The following is a 21,450-nucleotide window of genomic DNA, read 5'->3' on the forward strand; positions in this document are numbered from 1 at the left end:
ATCGGATATAACGACCTTGGATATAACGACAAATCGAGTGTAGCCACAATATATCTGTTGGCGTGTTGCCCATCGGACACGTGGTAGGGCTAGCGCATTACGAGCAGAGCCATTGCTAGAAAACCAGTTACATATACCGTGGAACCTGCGCGAGACGTATTCTATGGACATTCCGACAAGGCTGCAAATATGGTGCTGGTGTCGGTCCACAGGGGGGGGGGGGGGGGGGGGGGGTGAAGAAGCAAGAGTATAGAGATATTCAGATGAGAATGTTGGGTTTTTGCGGAAATATATTTTAAGAGTAAGCGCTGAATACAATGTACAATGTATCATGTACATCGTACATGTATATCGATGCCCGCCTGCGAGTGTGGTTTTTGCTTCTACTCATTTCTGGAAAACCACAACGGTGGTGAGTGTGATTGCTCTGGTAGACCACTACCCCATGTACTGAACAATTGCTTTGTGAGTGAAAAAAAAAGAAAAAAGAAAAACTACAGCCCGGTCATAGTATTGTACAATGTACAGTGTACATATATGGAAAAGTTAGCTGTCCGAAGATTGCGTACACGATTGTACATAAGAATATGGTGTGTGGTTAACTAGCACATACATGTACATGTACATGTACATGTACGTCAATCGTTGGCACGAATCTAACAGTGGACGAGAGGTTCCATGGCACACTGCCACTTTTCAGCACATTACACCTCATCGGGATATATGCAGACCTGTTATACATGTACATGATGATGTAATTATCAGACCTCAACTATGCAATTAACGGCCTCTTTCATTGAATAATAGCCGGAGGACTTCGCCTTCACTCTTCGTGCTGGCAAAGTGGAGAGACCCACGACGAGTGAAAGCTTGCCCGTAATTTGTACTTGGCTATTTTTGCACTCTAGTTTAGCATTTCTTAAGGTCGAAACATAGGGGGTTTGAGGTGTTTGCGGGGCAGATTGGAGGATTTCTCGACACCAGCGAACTGAAAATGGAACACCAGGCGTAACAGACACTGTCTAGCAGGAAATGGAGTGATCCTCAGAGAAGGTGTGTTGCCGCAAACTGCGTTCAGTTGCGTACGATCCATGAACATGGAGTAGCGCACCCTAACTCCTTCTTGCTCCATCTCCTGTCAAAGGTAGTGACCTAGGTCCTTGTGTGACACTCACAACTTCACAGCCAATTAGAACTTTTTCTTCATATCAGGATGGGAAGTGATTATTACTGACACCACATATGATGCAAACAAACGTAGACACTGGGGCACGCAGCACGACTCATCCATTGACTAACTCAATTATCACACGGCCACCAAGTGCTTTGCACACCGTTCGGCCCAGTAGACATCTGCTGTGTGCAATTAGTTCATGGAACCTGGCCATAATGGAGGGCTCGCCGGGGAGTGAAAGCCACAGTCATCAAGAATCATGATGAATTGCAAGTGCGTGAATTGACATGAACCCCCCACCTGCTTCATAGAGCCGCGGCGTGTACATTCTAAGATGTTGTCCGTATTCTGAGTAGCTGATTACGGAGTAGAGTATACTAAAATGTTTTGTTGGCACTACCTCACTACCTCACTACCTGAGTAAAAGTTGGAGCTCAGCAGGAGCTCGTACATGTACTTGACGTATATATGTACCGGTACTTGAAGTATGTCTTTTGCTACACTCCTGATCTTGGTTCTCGCTGCGCACCAATGGCAGTGGCATCAGCTTTTGCTCCTCGACAAGCGATATATCCGCTGCGTTGCCAACCAGCCATTCTCCTCCCACACAGATCCCATCTACACACGTCTTGGCCTCATCTCCATTATCCACAACGCCCATTGTAAACTCCACCTCCTCATGCTTCGTATCCACACCGGCAGAATTAGCAATCTCCTGTCCAAGCGCCTATGTCGCCAGCCTGAAGGTGCCAATGACCCCAACGCGTACGGTGTCCCTTCCACGTACCAGGCGAGTCTCGGATGCCTGTTGGCCACTCGATTTTGCTGTTAGATGATGGAATGCCCTGCCCCAACCAAGAGTTCAAGTCCCTCGCCTGCTAGTATACATGTAGATCAATCAAGAGGCTTTTCAAGGTTTATGTTTGTGGTTAGCCAGCATCTACATCTAGGCTTGGAGTCGTCCTGCTAGGTGAGTCTAAGGTGACTCTACTGCGCTTTTGTTTCGTTTTGTTTGTCTTTTGTTCTTTTTCCTACTTACCTTGTTCTTTCTTCTTTTTCTTCTTCTTTGTTTCCGTTCTTCGTTTTGCGTGTTTGCAGTCTGTGTTCCTTTCTCTTTCGTAAAGGTTTGTTGTTTTCTTGGATATTGGATGTTACTTTATCGCAACTTCATAATACTGTGTTGTTGCCAGTTTGGTCTGCGATACAAAAATACAACAACAACAACAACAACAACAACAACAACAACAACAACAACAACAACAACAACAACAACAACAACAACAACAACAACAACAGCAGCAGCAGCAACAACAACAACAACAACAACAACAACAACAACAACAACAACAACAACAACAACAACAACAACAACAACAACAACAACAACAACAACAACAACAACAACAACAACAACAACAACAACAACAACAGCAACAACAACAACAACAACAACAACAACAACAACAACAACAGCAACAACAACAACAACAACAACAACAACAACAACAACAACAACAACAACAACAACAACAACAACAACAACATTGACATCTCCAACTTCAATAGTTATTATACCTGCTACCAATGCTACGGTCAAAACAACTCGACATACAGATAAACAGTGAACGTGATTTGAAGGGCGATTATCCAATGCCATTATCAGACATCATGATCGCGTGGGGTCGTTGCACGGCAATGCAATCACGTAAAATGATTATAATGTCATCATTTAGTATAATGTCAAAATGATGACTGACAAGGACCATGATGACATGTGATACATTATACTGATCATGATACACATGTACCAATGTCTCAGGACCACGACTAGAACGTCATGTGCATAGTATGTTCACATCGTTGCTGCCGCCCTGCCCTCTCATCCAACCTTCATGCGGCTAAGCAGTTGGATACTGAGGTACAATTGTCATGTGCATGTAGAAGTACTGAAGGCCTGAAGTACATGTAGTTGATTTGAAGCCTGGAGAGGACTGAACATCGGTAGTGCTGGCGGGACACTTGCTTTACCAACACTTATCACCAGATTGCTCGCCATAGAGTTGGAAATCCCCGCCCCACGCCCCTGGATATCAGAACTGTTCTTATCCGTGTCTCACTAGCACTGTGTGTTGACATCACTAGTGACTACCACTGATCCTTAGTGGCTGTGGCCATTCAGCCAGGCTGACCGTGGTGCCATTGCTGTTCACGCCACAGGACGGTGACACATCTTGCTGTTCCCTCTCTTGTTGTTCAAATAATTATGTTCATACATGTACATGTACATGTACATGTATGTGTACTGTGATGGACATGGAAATCCGGTCGCACATCTAGCCTCCAATGCGTCCAGGGCGCTGGCCATGCAGCCTTGGGTGAGCTGTACATGTATGGCCTGATGACATACATGTACAATGATAATTCTTGTACATGATTGTAATCATTATGCGCTGCCCCGTAAAAAAAAATTATGCGCTGCAGCACACTGTACTGGTCGCACTGTTATTATATAACCCAATACTAGTAGTACAAAACTAGTATAATAGATAAACCTTGTTATACAATCATGTACAGTCATGTACATGTAGTTCACACAGATTTTATATTTCGCACTGTTCTAGCTGAGGGCGCCGGCCCCAGTCAATCGACTGGATTTCCATGTCCACGACAGTACATGTACATGTACAATGTAGCTCGTAGTGTTCATGTCGTGAGTTCTGTAATTTTACAAAATAAATTTCGGCGTACTTTTATTTTCGGTACATTCAGTGCATCTGTTTCATACCTAAAATTTCAATAACCGAACAAACACTAGCACACATAATCCAATACTATGCCATAGGGAACTACTTCCCTGTACCGGAAATTTCTGTTCACCTAGCCTGGCTCATACCAAAATTAAATATTTTGAGCACCTAAAATGTCTGAAATTAGAGTACCTGCAAAGTACATGACGGCCAGATCTGAATGCCTTGTATTGGGATCGTAGTCCCTTGCAGACCATAGATATTACAGTCGTGTACATATACATGTACATGTACATGTATATGTAACGTTAATATGATAGTAGTGTCGCAACAAGGAGGACGAGCTGAAGTGACATTGGATTACTTTATGTCGAGCGATGGAGACGTTGCGAAAACAATGTAAAAGGAAAGTAGAAATACATGTTCCAGAAAAAGCGATGGAAAAAAGATGATTCGAACAAGTTTTCGTACAAAACTCTTCAGGAATCACGCTATACTAAAGAATCATTGGGTAACGCGCCTAGTATGCGTAGCCGGACGTACCCCCAGCGCGCGAGCCTTGCAAGATCTTCCGTACAGCCCATGTCACGTGCAGACCCCTGTCACGTCCAGACCCGGTACCCATGATGGCATTACAGGCAATCTACTCTACATACTACGTAGTACTGGTACTGGTGCCAGTGGTGGCAAGTCAGGCTAGATGAAAATTTATTCACATTTTGTGACTGGGAGATTTATAGAACTGAGTTGATAACATCACTGCATTAGCAAGTGATACTAATACTCGTATTAGTAAATCAAGAATCTCTCCTCTTATCTTCCATGCGCTCTCACTCTCAGCCGACACCGTTACTACCCTCAGTAGTCATTACACACCAAACATTCCAAACAACCCCTTTGGGCTATTCTCATGCAAGCAGCACGCACTGAGTGAACAGCACTAGCCTGACAGGGTGGTAAAAGCCGGTGAGTGGAAACTGTAACTAAGTTATACTACATAGTCCTACAGCTTCTCACCTGCGATTTCCCTGGAACCCTGTGCACTGCATGCAGGTTGCCGGTTTGCCAAGTCTGAGGTTCGATGGACTTCTCGTGTGCTTTGGATGGCAACCGTGAGTCAGTCAAGTGTCAAGTCAAGTCGGCGGAAAATTGCGAGCCTCGGTGGAGGGTGCGAACAACTGGCCTATATAAATCGCTATCACTATTTTCATGGTCTTGTTCTTTTCTTGCAGTCTTCCAACACATTTTCGACTTTTCAAAGCACACGGATTCCTGGATCCGTGCTGAGCCGAATGAATGACAGTTCCCACTAACACGTTACTTTAGACAGTAGTCGGACTAGTCCGACCATGTTGCACCTTGCCGGATCCAACAAGAAATTCTCAGACGGCGCTTGACAGGCCCGTCAAAGTTGGGCGATTTGGACTGCCCGAGTGCACAAGATGACAAGGGAGCCCATTCGCCAGGGTCAGACACCAGCTGGCGCATTCTGCTATCGTCTGCATGATTATCCGCGTCGGCTACTTCGCATGCACCTCGTAGACGTAGGCTCGTACAGGCCAGTGAGTTTACGTCACGTATTATCATGATTATAGAGCTGCTCAAAGAAATCCGATCGCACAAGTCACTGAGGTTTTCATTGGTATTAAATGTGGCAAAGCCGACCGTGTCACTCGATTTGTTTGGGTTCACCATTATTATTCAGTTTGGCGAGTTCCGACATGATGCAACACATAATTATTGTGAAAATGCACTACAAGTACAAGGAGAGACGATAGGATCTAGGAAAGCTCAGTAAATGGACAGTAATACTAGACATACTAGTACTACTAGTAGCCTCATACACTAGCTTGTACTCAAAGTAAAGAATACTGAAATAAAGACAAGTACAAGTCATGTAGATCTACATGATTGTACATGTTCGATATAGCGTACACGGTATTGTACATGTTCGATATAGCGTACACGGTACAGTGCTCACAAGACTTGGTGGACTTGTACTTGAACGTTGTAGTGGCAGCTAGCTAGCCTTCACCACGATGTGATTTATACGTGTAGTTAGGTGCTCCTGTGGTCCATTCCTTTTATTTCCCCACATTTTGTTCATATTGAGTGCGAGTGCTAATCTCGAAGTGGAACAGTCCTGCGTGGATAACGACTACACCCTTGACCTGGCTTAGTGGTAGAGTATCGATGGCTATAATATAGCCATCGATAATATTATTATTATAAGCGAGGGTCCCTGCTTCGAGTCCGAGATCCTGGTGCTGACAGTCAATTTTTTCTTCAGACAATTCCCGTTTGCAACTTTCCCTCAAATTTTAAATGAATAAAAAAGAATGTGGCCAGCATGCATGCATGGTAGACGCTAAAATGATTCATTGATTGTCTGGAGAGAACCCGTACTACTGCTACTAGTACATGACTGTGTCAGTACAGGCCCAGTAGTTTGTCTACAGGATGTCTACAATCATTAGGCTTGACTAGGCATGTACATGACTACTGACTACTGTAGTACATGTCCATTGTTGTCTATTGGTATGTGCGAGCAAAACATACGGGATACACGTCAAGAAGACAGCTAGGGAAGAGATGACAGCAGGCCACGAGATCACCTAGCTTCTATATCAAGTCCCAGACCTCCTGCCGCGTAGTCTCTCAGCAATGCGCGCATGTTTCCTCGCTCCCGCTGAGATCCCCGCAGAGCAGCGATGACTCTCAGCAGCGGCAGTTTCCAGGACCAGGGCTTCCTTACTCACCTGCTTTGGACTTTGGTGTTCTCATTTTCATGATGCCGCGTGAACATAGTTTAATCGTTTTGTTATTTCCTTCTTTTGATCAGGAAAATAAGGTGGAGCAGAGGTAGGCAAGGCTCTCTAACCGGTATACCGAAGTGTTTGGCATCACCGTAGTAACGGATTATCGCTTCTCCCGGCCAGGCCTTCAGGGTATGTCCAGATCTGGGGAAGACTTGTGGTTGGAGTTGATTTCTGTGACACCAACATCCAGCTCAGCCTAATCCACACAGCTAGACATTGCAGGCGCTTGTTAGCTAGGTACTGCACCTGGGATTATCGCCTAGCAGTTAGGCTTGTTTTTGGTCGAATAATCCCCTGATAAGTTACTTTCTGGCCTGTTCCCCTTCCAAGTAGTTCAGCCCTGAACATAGTCACCGCAGTAACTGTCGTAGAATGTATGTGCAAGCCTGATCCAATCAAAGACGGAGGCAATACGGGCAGTTGTACAGTCTCCACCATGCATCGATGGTGCTCACCATACCGGTACGTAGAGACGGACCCTAAGTGCTGCATCGCAGCTGGATAGCCGATCCCCCCCACGACCACCTGTGTTCATTTCGCAGTACGTAACAGTCGTGGACGCTTATGAGCTTGAGACCTCGGTCAAGACGCGAAGGGTTAATCGCCGTCGCAGTTATTGGAAGCTCCGCCATTTTCGAACCCCATCCGAATTTAATGCCTCTGTTTCTTTGTCGATTGGCATTGATCTCTCAACGAGCTTGCTGTAGTTTCATCAAGACTTGCTGTAGTTTCATCAAGACTTGCTGGAGCAGCTTCGCTAGACTTCTGCTTTGTGGGGTGTAGTTTGCCATACAGTAGCCATTATGCCATCAGCATACCCTGCACACGGTACGAGTACTAGTACCTCGGAACACATGTCTAGCAATTCGACGGCACACTGTCAGGATGAGCCGGGCCAGTATCTTCTTTTCTCAGCAGGATCGCGAAAAGGATATACCCGATTTCCCTTGACGACGCATTCGACTCCTCTGGAGGTGAGTTTGCAGTCTCCGCATAGTCAAAACTCATCAAGTTTGATCGAAGCTTCTCCAAGCGAAGAGGACTATAGATTGTGTTCTTTCCCAGGTACAATAGCCAATGTGTGCTCGACAATGACTGATCGAACCAATCTTAGTGTTTTGACAGGAGCTGCTCAACCGCAGCTCAATATTCCAGTGGTATATGCCCAGTCCTCAGGGTTTGAAGGTACCCCTAATCTCATTCTAGGACAGCAAAGCACAGTGGTTAGCTCTCCACCTTTAGTACCAGTAGCAGTGTACCTACAACCGACTACTGCTGCTGCTTCTGTTGCTTCTGGTCCTGTTGCTTCTGGTCCTGTTGCATCTGGTCCTGTTGCTTCTGGTCCTGTTGCTTCAGCTCATGTTGCTTCAGCTCCTGTTGCTCAGTCTGCTCCTGTTGCTTCTGCTCTGGTTGCGGATCCTGCTGTTGTCCTCAAATACAAGCCGCAGCGGATCCGAAGAACTAAAAAGGCGCCAAAAACAGTGGCTTTGCCAGCTTATCCAGGCCCTGTAATTATGAACAGTTTCCATGTTGGATTACCCCTGGTAAGTGCTGGTAAGCAGCACAGTGCCACAAGCAACTTGCATCAGCAGCAGTGCAGTGCCACCAGCTTCCCCCAGCAACAGCAGTCACATACGTTCCCACCCTTGCAGTACAGTGGCGCTAGCTTGCCATCACCACCTACTTTAATACCCTTTCAGTACAATGCTACCCCCAGTACCAGTCTGGATCAGAAACAGTCGCCACCAGGTACAGGGCAGCAGTACAGTGTCACCAGCAGCGTGCACACGCAGCAGTACAGTGCCACCAGCAGCGTGCACCCGCAGCAGTATTCACTATCGGCTCCTATTCCCTTGTACCCAGGCATATACCAGAGCCAGAGTGTGGAAGAAGCCGGAAGAGCAGCAACAGTGCATAACCTCCCACACAGTGCAGCGGCGCCACCGGCACCTGCACCAGCACCTGCAGGCAGCAGCCAGCTTCCTGTTCCGCAAGCGGCAGCAGTAGTACTGAGTTACAGTATCGGGGATGCTACCCCCAGTTGCTATGGTAACAGTGCTGCTGAAGGAAAGCAACCACCACTCTGGCATGAATCACCGGGCAGCAATATTGCATCATACGGCGGCGGATCAGACGATGGCCACCTTGCTGAGGAAGTTCTGCAGGGAGATGGTGATGCGCAAGGTGACGTCGGTCCCAGTCCCAACCCTGGCCAGGATGAAATGAGGTGCAGTTGGCACACGGACCACGTGACTCCATGTGGCAAGCTATTCGACAGTATGGATGATTTCGTGGAGCATGTTAACCTGCATGTGAATGCCGTCTCTAATCGACATTTTGCCTGTCGCTGGTCCAATTGTAACCGAAACGAGCGCCCATTCAAAGCAAAGTACAAACTTATCAACCATGTTCGCGTCCATACGGGTGAGCAGCCGTTTGTGTGCCCACTGTGTCGCAAACCCTTTGCCAGGGCAGAAAATCTGCGCATACACGAGCGAGTTCATAGCGGCGACAGACCTTTCAAGTGTACCCACCCCGACTGTAAGAAGAGATTTGCAAACTCATCTGATCGCAAGAAGCATACGTTTGTCCACACTGATGAACGGCCATACGTTTGCAAACAGCCTGGCTGCGACAAAAGCTATACACATCCCAGCTCTCTGCGCAAGCATGCCTTGGCGCATATTCCTGCCACCGCCCAAACCTAATAATAAGCTTTATAAGCAATGCTCAGAAGTCAACATCACCAATAAAGCAGCACAATACATGTTGTAATTGTTGCATGTTATTGGTGTTGTTGTTGTCCAAGCTGCATCACAAACAGGCAAACTACGTGTGCGACTATAATTATGAAGAAAATGTTATGCAAGAGTGGAGATGCTTTGGCGAAGTCGCAGCACAGCGCTGCACTAAGTCTTGCACTAGCAACTGACACTGAATATATAGTGCCCATATTAGGCAATTACCTGTGGCTGCTCCAGACTAAGCGCTCTTTTTTTCTAATTGCATTTTAAACTGTATTTAGGTGTTGCTGTAGTTTTGGAGTGGTATTACATACATTACATAGAATTTGCTGAACTTCACGCTCTCATGTACTCTCTCTTTCTCTCAATCTACCCCTCCCCCCCCCCCCCCCCCGCCTCCCTTGTTCTTTCTCTTTCCCTCATACTTCCATTTATCTGGTGCGTCCAGAGCGTGACGATGTCGAGACCAGTTGGTCGAGGGAGCGCCTGCCACCCCCCCCCCCCCCCACCACCACCATGGCTGCTGCATGTTCCCATTGCGTGCACCATATGGCTTTTAGTAGAAAATAAATAAAATTTAATAAATAAATAAAAAATAAACATACAGTCATAGTGTTAATCACACATTTTTTGCTTTGGAGCTACAAACATGTCTCTCTCTCTCTCTATCTATCTCTCTCGATCTATCTATCTATCTATCTATCTATCTATCTCTCGGCGTGCACTGCGCTAGGCACCGGCGAGATTATGCCGGCATAATTATTGGCATAATTTGGTGGTTGAAAATTTGGAGCATAATTTGGCATCCTCTCGGAGGTAGGAGCATAACTACATGATTGTACCACAGTTCTAGTATGCTGCCAGGCTACACAATTGTGTACAATGCACCTGATCAGTCCTGGTGGTCTGCATGGTAAAGGGCTGTGAAGTTGGAGGGCATGCACTGCAGATACTGAGAAAAGCAGGGTAGAAATCATGGCAATACATTATTGTATGGTCGAACTCGTCTTCTCAGAGTTAGTTCTTTCTCACACTGCCGGATGCAGTACATGTAGCAGAAGATGCGAGTGAATCAGCCTTTATCAGGAATCGGCCTGGGGCGGACGAGATACTAGGGAGGTTTAGTCCCACGTAATCCGTGGGTACTTTACGTGTGCGTACCACGTGATACTCAGTGACCCACGTACAGACGTTTTCTGATTCACGACATACCGTGTATGGAGGCTCACCCACGTTCCGCCAGAACGTGGGTGAAAATCAGTATGGAGCCCATTTTGCCTCGGAACTGTGAGGGTGCTCAGCCGAAGAAGTTTCCGAAGCACGAAATCAAAATATTCGATGAGCTTCTTAGGCCCAGGTAGCTTCGTTTTGACCAGGTTTGGGCCTTTCGCCTTCATGCTTTTGTTTGTTCCGTGTGACTAAACACAACATTGCAACGTGGATGCCCTTCATCCACTTGACGTGGATCACCCACGTACGCGTTTCCGTTACGCGGGAACTAAACCTCCCTAGTGACGGGTAGTCCGCAAACTGACTCTGCGTACATGTTCATTATTCATGATACGAAGTCATGACCTCTGGATTTTAGCTGCCATGTCTGTGCAGGCTTCGGACATTGCTACGGTATAATAATTTAAAAAATTGAGGCCGTGTAGTTGGTGTTCGGTCATGATGGAAGGAGAGGTGGAGCTACGGAAGAGATGAGCTGATTATTCGCAGGGTGAGGGTGACATATCGGTTGGACGAGTATGACGATTACGAAGATAGTTGAACATGATCATTTTCAAAGGTAACTCAAACTGATTTGGCAATGAAAAAATATTTTACTGAAGGAATGTTTTCCCTTTTCCATGATAATCCGACATGGACACCTTGGTATAGGGATACTCGTGTAACATATTGTTGTACTTATGGCCACTTGCAAGTACAAAAAGGCACAATTTTCCGAACTTTGGGGCTCCATAAGTACAACAAAGTGAGTATGTATCCCCGTGTGCCAAAGCATAATATGAGGATTTTGCGAGCATAATGCGAGAATCCATGAAAGAATAAATTCCATGATTTCGCGAGCATAATCCGCCGGAGCCTACACTGCGCCTGACCAGCACAGCTCTCGCAGCACCTACTACTCCTTTGTTGTCTTTGTATTTCGTCCGGTTGTCTCTTTCATTACCCCCATTAATTTGTAGGGATGTACACATAGCATAACACTGAATTAATAAGTTTGCATTAGGTACTGGCGGATTATGCGGGCATAATTATTGGATAATTTGGTGGTTGAAATTAGGAGCACAATTGCATCCTTTTGGAGGTAGGAGCATAACTACAAAGTCATGATTGTACCACAGTTCTAGTATGTAGGCTTCACAGTTGTGTACAATGCAACTGATCAGTGCTGGTGGTCTGCATGGTAAAGCAGTATTACCAAGTGCCCTCTACCCCCATCCGTATTGCTCAGTGCCATTTTGCGGAATTTTTCAGCGTTTTCCGTACTAGTTTTTTTCAGTTCAACATTCTCACTGATTATTAGTGTAATTTGGAAAAGAACCAATACACACACACTTGCACATGCATGTCCATTGTCACACTGCACTTGCTGAATTTCCTATCATTTCTCACCTGTATAGTTTTTATTACTGGCCTGCGCAAATTTCTCACAAGGAACCAAGCTTGCAACGCAAGGCAAGAAGCTGGTCTGAAGAAAAAGCCGAAAAAGCTACCGCCTGCTTCAAAGAGTCGCATGATGCGCATGGCATGTACATGTATACATGTACAGCGCACTGCATGCAGGCTGCATGCATGCTGCGATCCGATTTTGGGTAGATCGATCGATGCACGTCGTGGATGGGCGTCTTCTGCACCATTTTTCCCTCCTTTCGAAGACACCGTGTTTTCTCGCTTTTCCGGGATAATTCGATTGAAATCCGTACTGCGGACAAAACATCATTTTTACGTAAAAATACGGACAAATACGGGCAGTTGGTAACACTGGTAAAGGGTTCGGAGGTCATGCAGATAGTGTTTTAAATGAAAAGCAGGGTAAAAATCATGGCAATACATTATTGTGTGCTCGAACGCGTCTGTCTTAAAGTTCTTTCTCACACTAATACAGTATGTAGCAGATGATGCGAGTGAATCAGCCTTTATCAGGTATCCAGGAGGCGGCCGAGATAATGACGGGTTGGCGCAAAACTCTGCGTACATGTACATTATGCATGATACGAAGTCATGACCTCTGGATTTTAGCATCCAGGACTGTGCAGGCTGTGGATATTGCTCTAATAATTAACTTGAAAATTGAGGTATAGTTGATGTTCGATCATGATGGAAAGAGAGGTGGAGCTATGGGAGAGATGAGCTGATTATTCGCAGAGTGAGGTTGACATTGGTTGCACGAGTATGATGATTACGAAGACAGTTGAACATAATGATTTTCAAAGGTAACTCAAACTAATTTGGCAATTAAAAAATCTGTTTATAAAAGAAGTGAACTAATGTATAGAAGAAGTAATGTTTTCACTTTTCCATGTTGATCTCTAGCATGCATAGACACCTTGGTATGGGGATACTGATGTCTTTTGTTGTACTTATGGCCACTTGCAAGTCTTTGCAGTTGTTTGGCACTATTCGTCGTGAAGGTGCGAAATAGATCCCATGATCTCTTGATATTTTCTCTCTTTTTTTGTCACTACGTTTTTGTCACTTATTGGATTTGCATACTGTTTTCTTGACTCTTCACATCTATCTTTTTCTCGTGTCCCTTCTACACAATGTCATATAAATTGGAGTGATGTATCTCTGAACTTCTTTTCTTTATAGTTGTAGTCTCTTAGCTTATTTCCATCATTCCCTGTAGTATTTTGAGAAGAAGGGAACGAAAACGTTCAATACTTTTTGACGCATGTCCAAATTGGCTGGTGGTGATTCTTACGTAGATGCATGCGTAGACAATACATTTTTTGTAGTATTTTCTGCAAACCAGAGAGGTTCCAGGCTGTCCAAGAGAGTGCTCAATACCGAGTGGTAGAGCTGGTTCAAACAATAGGAGGACAGAGAAAGTGTTTTTACTCCGAGTTTCACGCACTGAGCGATCATCAGAAAACAGTAATGAGAAATCTGGATCAGTATTGGTGTATATACTATGTACTCACAAAGCAAAGTGTAAATAGCTGCAGCATGGCGCAAATCTAGAAGTTGTGAATGGCGGCAGTGCAAAGCGTAAATGACTGCATCATGGGGCAAATCTAAAAGTGTGAATGACAGCATTGGTGAAAGGTGATAACTCACACCAATCAAGAGGGCCCTCAGCCATTCGCTTGATATCATGGGGAGCGCATCAAACTATGTCCACTGCAAGCAAATACAAATTGCAATTTCAAAGCGAATGGCCGAGGACCCTCTTGATTGGTGTGAGTTGCCAGTATGATGCAAGCCAGATATGGATTGATCGAAGAAGGATAGATTTACCATCACTTTGGATAAGAGGCATTCTGTAGTTCAGTTGGTTAGAGCGTTGCTCGCGAATAGCAAGGTCCCTGGTTCGAGTCCCGGTGGTGTGACTGATGATTTTTTCTTTCTTTCATATCTGGCTTGCAAGTGTTGAGTTTCGGAGAGAAAAGAGCAGTTTTTTCATTTATTTTATACCAAAGTCCACTATATTCCCGAATATGTGCGAGAAGTGGTGGTGGGGCAAGGCTGCTCTGCCAACCTCAAAGGACTCGGCGTCTACGCAGACAAAAGCGCCATAATGCAGTAAAACCATGAGGAGGGGAGGAAGAGGGGAAATGAATAATAGTGAGGAACGAGGGCAATGGGTAGATGGTCGTGAGAGAAGCAGAGTGAAAGATAACATCACAATTGTGGTAAGGGGGGGGGGGGGGAGGGGAGGATGCTAGTGAGGCGCTGGTCTAAGTGTCGATGGCTGCTTGCCAGTTCAGGTGCAGCAGATACTTGTTGCATTTTTCCTTGAAGGATTGGAGCTGTCTGTGTTGCGGCCGTGCTGGTAGAATGGTCGCTGGTAGGCTGTTCCACAAGGGAATAATGCAGTCTGGGTAGGAATCCTGGAGGTTGCTACGAATGCGCACGGGCAGCGTCGACTTGAGCTGGAGCGGGTGGCAATGGGCAGTCTCCGTGGCTAACCTAGTGGATCGACCACCCACTGGGCGGGGTTTGGCTGGAGGTGGGAGGATGGGCTTCAGGGGGCTTGTTGTCGGAAGGTAGGACAGTTTGAACGTGAATGAGAGCGCAGCAACCAGTCGCCGGTGTTTCAGGCTGATGAGCCAGACGCCTGGGCCAATCACCTTCAGTGCCTTGTGCTGGGTTTTGTCCTGCCACGATGTGCATGACCCCATCCACACCAGGCAGCAGTATTCCATTGTTGGCCGCACGAAGCCTTTGTAGACTGCCGTGCGGCCGCTAGAGTTGGTTGGTTGGTTGATTGGTTTTTATTTCACTTCGCACATTCAAGCGGGATGACGACCCAATAAAATGACGGCGAAGGCTTAGCCTAGTAAAGGCTATGGAAGCACATAGTAAGAGAATAGGATACTAATAACTGCAAGTAAACGGGGGGGGGGGGGAGAGAGAGAGAGAGAGAATACGATGTATCTGTGATACTACGTGAGGATTACTGAACTGCACGGGGAGGGAGAGCAGAGCTATCAGCAGCAACTCGAACTACTGGTACTCCCTACAGGCGTATGGTACACATGCATGCTTAAACTCAGGTAGCCGGGTAATTGTGCGGACCTCACCAGGGAGAGCGTTCCACAGCAGAGCACCAGCAAGAAAAAACCTCCGCTGACCGGGGCGGCTACGGTTTGCCTGGCTTAGTAGGCCATTTGACTGCTGATGGCGGGTAGGGGTGCCTTGTGCCGGGGTCAGAAGCTGGGCGAGCACAGGGCTGGTGCGGGCGTGGATGCACCGCCAGATGGTGATCAATATTTTCTGCCTGTAGAGCTCGCTGACACGGTACAGGGAGTGAGCAGTGAGCAGCGGCTGCATGGCTGTCCGAGGTGGGTTGCCATCGATACAGCGGATGGCTCTGTTTTGCGCAGGTTGCAGTCGTTTCAGCTGACCCTCTCGCACTGCGGCTGAAAAGCAAGAGGAGCCATAAAGCAGGTCGGGCATTATGACCGCTTTCACATACACCTGACGAGAGCGCCTTGATAGGCTTCGGCGTGCCCGCCACAGGGCGCCAATTTTCTTGGCAACCTTGGTGACCACATAGTTTACATGGGTGTCCCAATCTAGGCGATTGTCAAGGTGAACGCCGAGGTAGCGCGCAGAAGACGCTGAAGGGAGGAGACAGTCGCCGCTTTTGACTGTTACTTCCTGTACGAGCTGCTGGGGAGAGATAGTCAGAACCTGGCTCTTGGCGGCGTTTAAGATGAGGCCTCGAGACTTCAGCCAATCGACCAGAGCAGTTGCCGCTGTGGTGAGGGTTCTGGACCCTTCCGCCGCTGAGGCCTGGGAGTCGTACAGGGCTATGTCATCTGCAAATTGTACACTTGGCACAGGCGAGGAAACCAAAGGGACATCTCGTGTGTATATACTAAAGAGGACAGGGCCGAGAACAGAGCCTTGGGGCACTCCGCAGGTGCAAGCCAGAGCAGGGCTGGTTGAAGGCGAGATGAGGATCTGCTGCTTGCGGCCGGACAAGTAGTCGACGAACCAACTAAGGGCTTTTCCAGAAATTCCAACCGCAAGGAGGTCTTGGATCAACTTGTCGTGGTGCACTTTATTAAAAGCCTTCGACATGTCTACAGGCACAGCCCTGTGGTCTTGCCATTGTCTCTCGCCTTCTGCAGATTATCCGGCAGCACACAGAGGGCGTCTTCCGTAGAGCATGTCTTGCGGAAGGCAAATTGTGTTTCGGGTAATGCCTTGCTCAAGTCCAAATGACGAACTAACTGGTGTTGCACTACCCTCTCCAGCAACTTGGACACTATTGGGAGAAGGGATACAGGTATATAGTTGGTGGGAACTGATGGGTTACCAGCCTTGTACAGTGACACGACCGACGCCAATTTAAATGCGGATGGAATGGTTCCAGTCCTCAGCGAGGTGCAGAACAGCACAGTAAGAGAATATGCCAGCAAGTCAGCACACTGCTGTAGCAGAGAGCCCAGTATGCCGTCACTACCTGTGGCTTTCCGCGCATCCAACTTCTCAAGGAGACGTCGGACGTCAGCAGGAGTCACATGATCAAGTTCGGTCAAGGAGACAGGTCCACCGGGACCTTGCGGGGTACAAAGTTGTTCAGGACGGTTGGGATCGGTGACAATGGAGTGGAACGTGTCGGCCACCTCACTGATGCTACAACTAGGATCTTGGCGGCGGCGTGAACGCCCAGTGACTGCATTTAGAATGGCCCAAGACTTCCTAGGGTTGGCCACATTTTCTTGGGAGAAGTACTCGTTTCGCTTGTGCTGATACGCATTCCGAGCAGTGCTACGTGCTTGTTTGAACTCGGCATACAGTGTGCCGTCTGTCCTATCCTTCCGCCAACGGCTGTGTAGCCGCCGTTTACGCTGTTCGAGCTGGTGCAGCTCTCTGTCAGACCAGGGAGGTATCGCCCTCCGGGAAGGCTTAGAGTTGCAGCGGGGCATGCTTGTCCAAAACGTACAGGAACTTAGTGTGCCACTCTTTCCACATGCGATTTACATCATTGTGATCCGAGAAATCATGTAGGCAAGCCTTAAGGATATCTTGCCGAAAAGAGTTAATGTCAACGCCACGTCTATTCCTGGTCAGCCGCGACGTCGTGGATGACGCGGGTGGCACGTCAACGGCAAGCTGAATATAGGCTTCCACAGCGCTGTGGTCACTAATATCAGTGGGCACAACCGTTGCTAGGGACACTAGCGCCGGGTTGGTCAATATGAGATCGATCATCGTGCCTTCAGGGCACTGCGGAGTTTCACGGGTCGGCTGCATGACAATGTTCTGGAGGCCAAACGCAGCACAGAGGTCGGTGAGGTGTTTGTGCTGGGGTGCCGGATGGGCTGGGTCCATGTTGACATTAAAGTCTCCAACTAGGGTCACGGAAGAAGACTGCACAGCGGCTCGTACAATATCTGCTTCCAAATCTGCCCAGTAAGACACTGGCTCCCCCGGTGGCCGGAACACGCAACCAACCAGGTGCCGATCTGGTTTTCCGTTTATTTCTACCCAGACTGTTTCCAGTGGTTTCTGTAAATTCAGAACGCAGATCTGGGCGGGATCGAACTGGGAGATCTTGACGGTAGTAGAAGCAGACTCCGCCACCCAAGCGTTGAGTGCGGTCTTTTCGAATCAGATTGTACCTGTCAATACTGAGCTCTGCGTCAGTAATCTCGGGATCTAGCCATGTCTCTGATAGACCCAATATGTCGTACTGACGCGTGCGGATGAGGCTGGCAATCTCTGGGAGTTTGTATCTTAAGCTGCATGCATTGAGCGTGGCTATCTTTATGCCAGACTGAGGCGGCGTAGATGCATGGGGTATAAAAGGTGGTGCATGAGGATTGAGAGGGAGAGTCATAGTAGGGGCTAAAAATGTTGATGCAGATAGATACAGACAAATGCGGAATAAAGTTAAGCCAATGAGCCAGACAATGCAAGGCGTGCAACTTCTAACAACTTACAAGATGTCCCTGCGCCTGCTGGCGAGCTTTCGCTGTGGCATACTCTTCCGACGCCTTGTGAAGAGTTGACGAATGGCTTTGCTCTCCTCACTCTCAATCACCTGGTCTCCCTGCTTTGTAGCCTGAGTAATAACACGCGCTGGTAACGTGTGTTTCCCACGAGCCAGCTTGAAGCCTTGGTCATCAGAGTCCAACAGGGGTGCAACCTTTCTCAGGAAGTGTAGGCGTTGGGCAGCCTTTGAGGCCAGGGCCCGGAGATATGCTGAGTAGGATAGTTGCGAGTCGAATGGTGTGCCCAGAAGTTTAATTTCCTTCTCTTCAGGAACAGTCACTCCATTGAAGAGCACTGGTGGGAGCGCTGGGGAGGCTTGCGGCTGTCGATGATGAGGGCCTGAGATTTGGATGGCTCGAAGGTGACCTTCCACTTGGAACCCCAGTGGGAGATGGCATCCACTGCTTCCTGGAGTTGTGCTGCAGAATCGGATATGCTGGCGGTGGCAGAGATGCACTGATACAGTGTCGTGTCATCTGCATAGGTGGCAAGCTCAGCACCAGCAGACAAGGTGTCCTCGCAGTCATTGACGTACAGGAGGAATAACGTAGGTCCAAGGATGCTACCTTGTGGTACCCCTGCTTGGATATGGTGCAGGTAGGACTCTTGGCCGCCCACAACAGCCTGCAGGCGCCGGTTGTGCAGGTAGCTTTCCAGCCATCCGAGAAGCGGGCCGTCTAGACCGTACACGGAAGCCTTGTGCAGCAGGCCAGCATGGCTGACTTTATCAAAGGCGCCTGCTATATCTATCGCCAACACATGGGCGGCTCCTCCAAGGCCGGCTGCTCTGGACCATTCACAGTGGAGCTTGGTTAAGACGTCAGCTGTGCTCAGGCCCTTTCAGAACCCGAACTGTTTCGCGGAGATGACATTGTGGGACTCCAGGACACTGGTTATCTGACGATTGACAATCGTTTCCATCACTTTGGATATTACAGACAGCAGAGACACAGGTCTGTAGTGTTGAGGCAGGTTCTTGGATTTCGTCTTGTGAATGGGTGTGACACTGTATCTGTCTTCCAGGATGTCGGCATAACCATGCTGTAGAAGCTAAGGGAGAACAGTTTGGAGAGTGGCTTACTTAGGGGGTCAGCACACATCTTCAGAACTCGCGCGGGAATGCCGTCCGGTCCAGTAGCTTTCGATGCATTTAAGCGCAGGAGTTCTCTCTTGACAGTGGCAGGGCAGAAACGAACCGTTGAGAGCTTTTCAGGCGTGCGCTGAGCAACGTGGGGGAAATCAGTCGCAGGTTGGTTGGCGGGGAAGTCGTCGGCGCCCAGGCTGCGCTTTGAGGCGAAATACTGCCCAAAACACTCAGCTTTTTCGGCATTCGATACGCATTTCAAACCAGGCTGCGGCGTGAGAGTTGGGATGGAGGTGTTTCTGCTGCTGCCACCTGCTTGCTTGTTGGTAGACCACCACGAACGGTCACTCAGGGTAGCCGGGCGGGCCACCTTGGCATGCTGGAGGATGTCATTACAGTGTAGAGTGGCTGCCGAGGCTGTCTGCCGCGCTGCTGTTGACTTCTGCCGTCTGGCAGTAGCCCAAGCCCTCTCTTTTGCTTTTATGGCATCGGTGCACTCAGGGGTCCACCAGGCTGGATCCGTCGGCCGGGATGTGAGTTGCCGGGATGGGATGAAACGTGACATGCCCTGGAGGATAACTTCGGTGATGTTGGTACACGACTCTTCAGCGCTGGTGGTGAAGGCAGTTGACCAGTCATAGGCTAGGAAAGGCGACAGGGGCGGTTCCAGTCTGCTTGGTTGTACCGCCAGACAGTGCGTGTTGCTTTCGGTTCACGGAACGCAGAGATAGGGAAGTCCATGGTGAGGACAGCGTGGTCAGAGGACCCCAGTGGGGTATGGCATTTCACCGGAACCGGTTCGCCGAAGTCAGACATCACAAGGTCCAGGGTGTTGTCTCCACGTGTGGGGATGTTGACATGTTGCTCCAGGCCATGAACATAGCAGAGTTCCTCGGCTGCTTCCCCTGAGGTAGTCTTGGTGCTCCCTAGCCATGCTGCATTGTGAACATTGAAGTCCCCTGCGAGGATATCATAATCACCGTGGCTCCGGGCCTCATCTAGGTGGGTATCAAGGCATTCGATCAGCTCGGCGTCTGTCCCGGCTGTGGAGCCTGATCGGTAGAGTGCACAGATAACAATCTTGGACCGGCTAGCTGTTGATACAGATATCCATATCACTTCGTGATGTTCCGTGCTGAACCGGTCCAGGTGCTGGAATGCCATGTTTGATTTCACCCAAATGGCAACTCCGCCTCCATGAGCGTTTCTGTCATGTCGGATTGGGGGGAGCGTATCCGGACAGACAGACCTCACTGTCAGTGACCTTTGCGGTTGAGAATTTTGTCTCCATCACAGCGATGACATCAGGTGAGGAGCACTTTGCAACATGTGCAAGTTCACTAAGCTTTGACTTTTGGCCAAAAGCATTGGTGAGTAGGAGCCTGAGGAAGCGCTTCATTGGTGACCATGCATGTCATGTTGTGGTGCAGATCCGTTTGATCTCTTCAGGTCTCCAGCCCCTGGTGGGGAGAGGTGGGAGGTTCTCCGTTTTTGGCCACCATGCAGTGGAGTGGAGATGATGTCTGCCGGTGGTGGTGGCGGCAGCGGGAAGGAGGGGGAGGTTGAACCCGGCTGCTGTTGTTGCTGTTGCTGTTTAGTCAGAACACTGGCAGAGGTGCTGTTTCTGCTGCTGTGGCTGCGACTGCTGGTGCTGCCCTCAGAGCTGGTTTCGGAGAACCTCCATGGCCTGCAGTATAGGGGTCTTGGCCAGAAGTTGGGCGCTGTCACTGTGAGAGTGAAGTGGCATCGATGGTCACTCTGGCGGAAGCACGCCCACTTTCTGACAGCCATACACTGCAGGTGTGGACAGGAATGGAGGCGCCCAGAAACTCACTCCTGGTTTTCATAAATTGCCTGAAGTGGCTCTCAGTGCTATCTGTGGCGATATGCAGTACGTGGCATGTGGCCTCTGATTTCCATTTTGCGGCGAAATATCGAGGCGAGCGGAGCAGAATCTGGTTGGTGTATTTTAATTCGCACAATAAACGGGAAAAAACTAGGCCCAATGATAAAAAGGCGAATGGATAAGCCGCATTTAGAAAAGAGAGGACAGGAATTAGAAAATTACGAAAGAAGAAGTATCTGACAGAGGAGTCAAGCGAGTATCAGGGGTGACAGGGTGGTCGAGGAGAGCTAGGGGGCGGGCTAGTCTGAGCAACAATAGGGTAGGCAACTTATGCTAAACCTTTTCTGTCTTGCTATG

At 48.3% G+C, this 21,450-nt stretch overlaps 1 protein-coding gene across 1 annotated transcript; it reads left to right on the plus strand.

Moving 5' to 3' along the window:
- The first annotated feature begins 6,692 nt into the window (after positions 1 to 6,692).
- On the plus strand, positions 6,693 to 10,282 carry LOC135824424 (zinc finger protein ZIC 5-like). Its single transcript, XM_065337161.1, has one exon. It carries the CDS (start codon positions 7,544 to 7,546, stop codon positions 9,446 to 9,448), a length of 1,905 nt encoding a protein of 634 aa, XP_065193233.1. The 5' UTR covers positions 6,693 to 7,543; the 3' UTR covers positions 9,449 to 10,282.
- Positions 10,283 to 21,450: the final 11,168 nt, after the last annotated feature.

This window comes from Sycon ciliatum, chromosome 1 (genome assembly GCF_964019385.1).
Source record: "Sycon ciliatum chromosome 1, ocSycCili1.1, whole genome shotgun sequence".
Classification (NCBI taxonomy): domain Eukaryota; kingdom Metazoa; phylum Porifera; class Calcarea; order Leucosolenida; family Sycettidae; genus Sycon; species Sycon ciliatum.

What these genes read in the sequence shown, in the direction of transcription:
- LOC135824424 (XM_065337161.1), top strand. Translation starts at nt 7,544, where the DNA reads ATGCCATCAGCATACCCTGCACACGGTACGAGTACTAGTACCTCGGAA.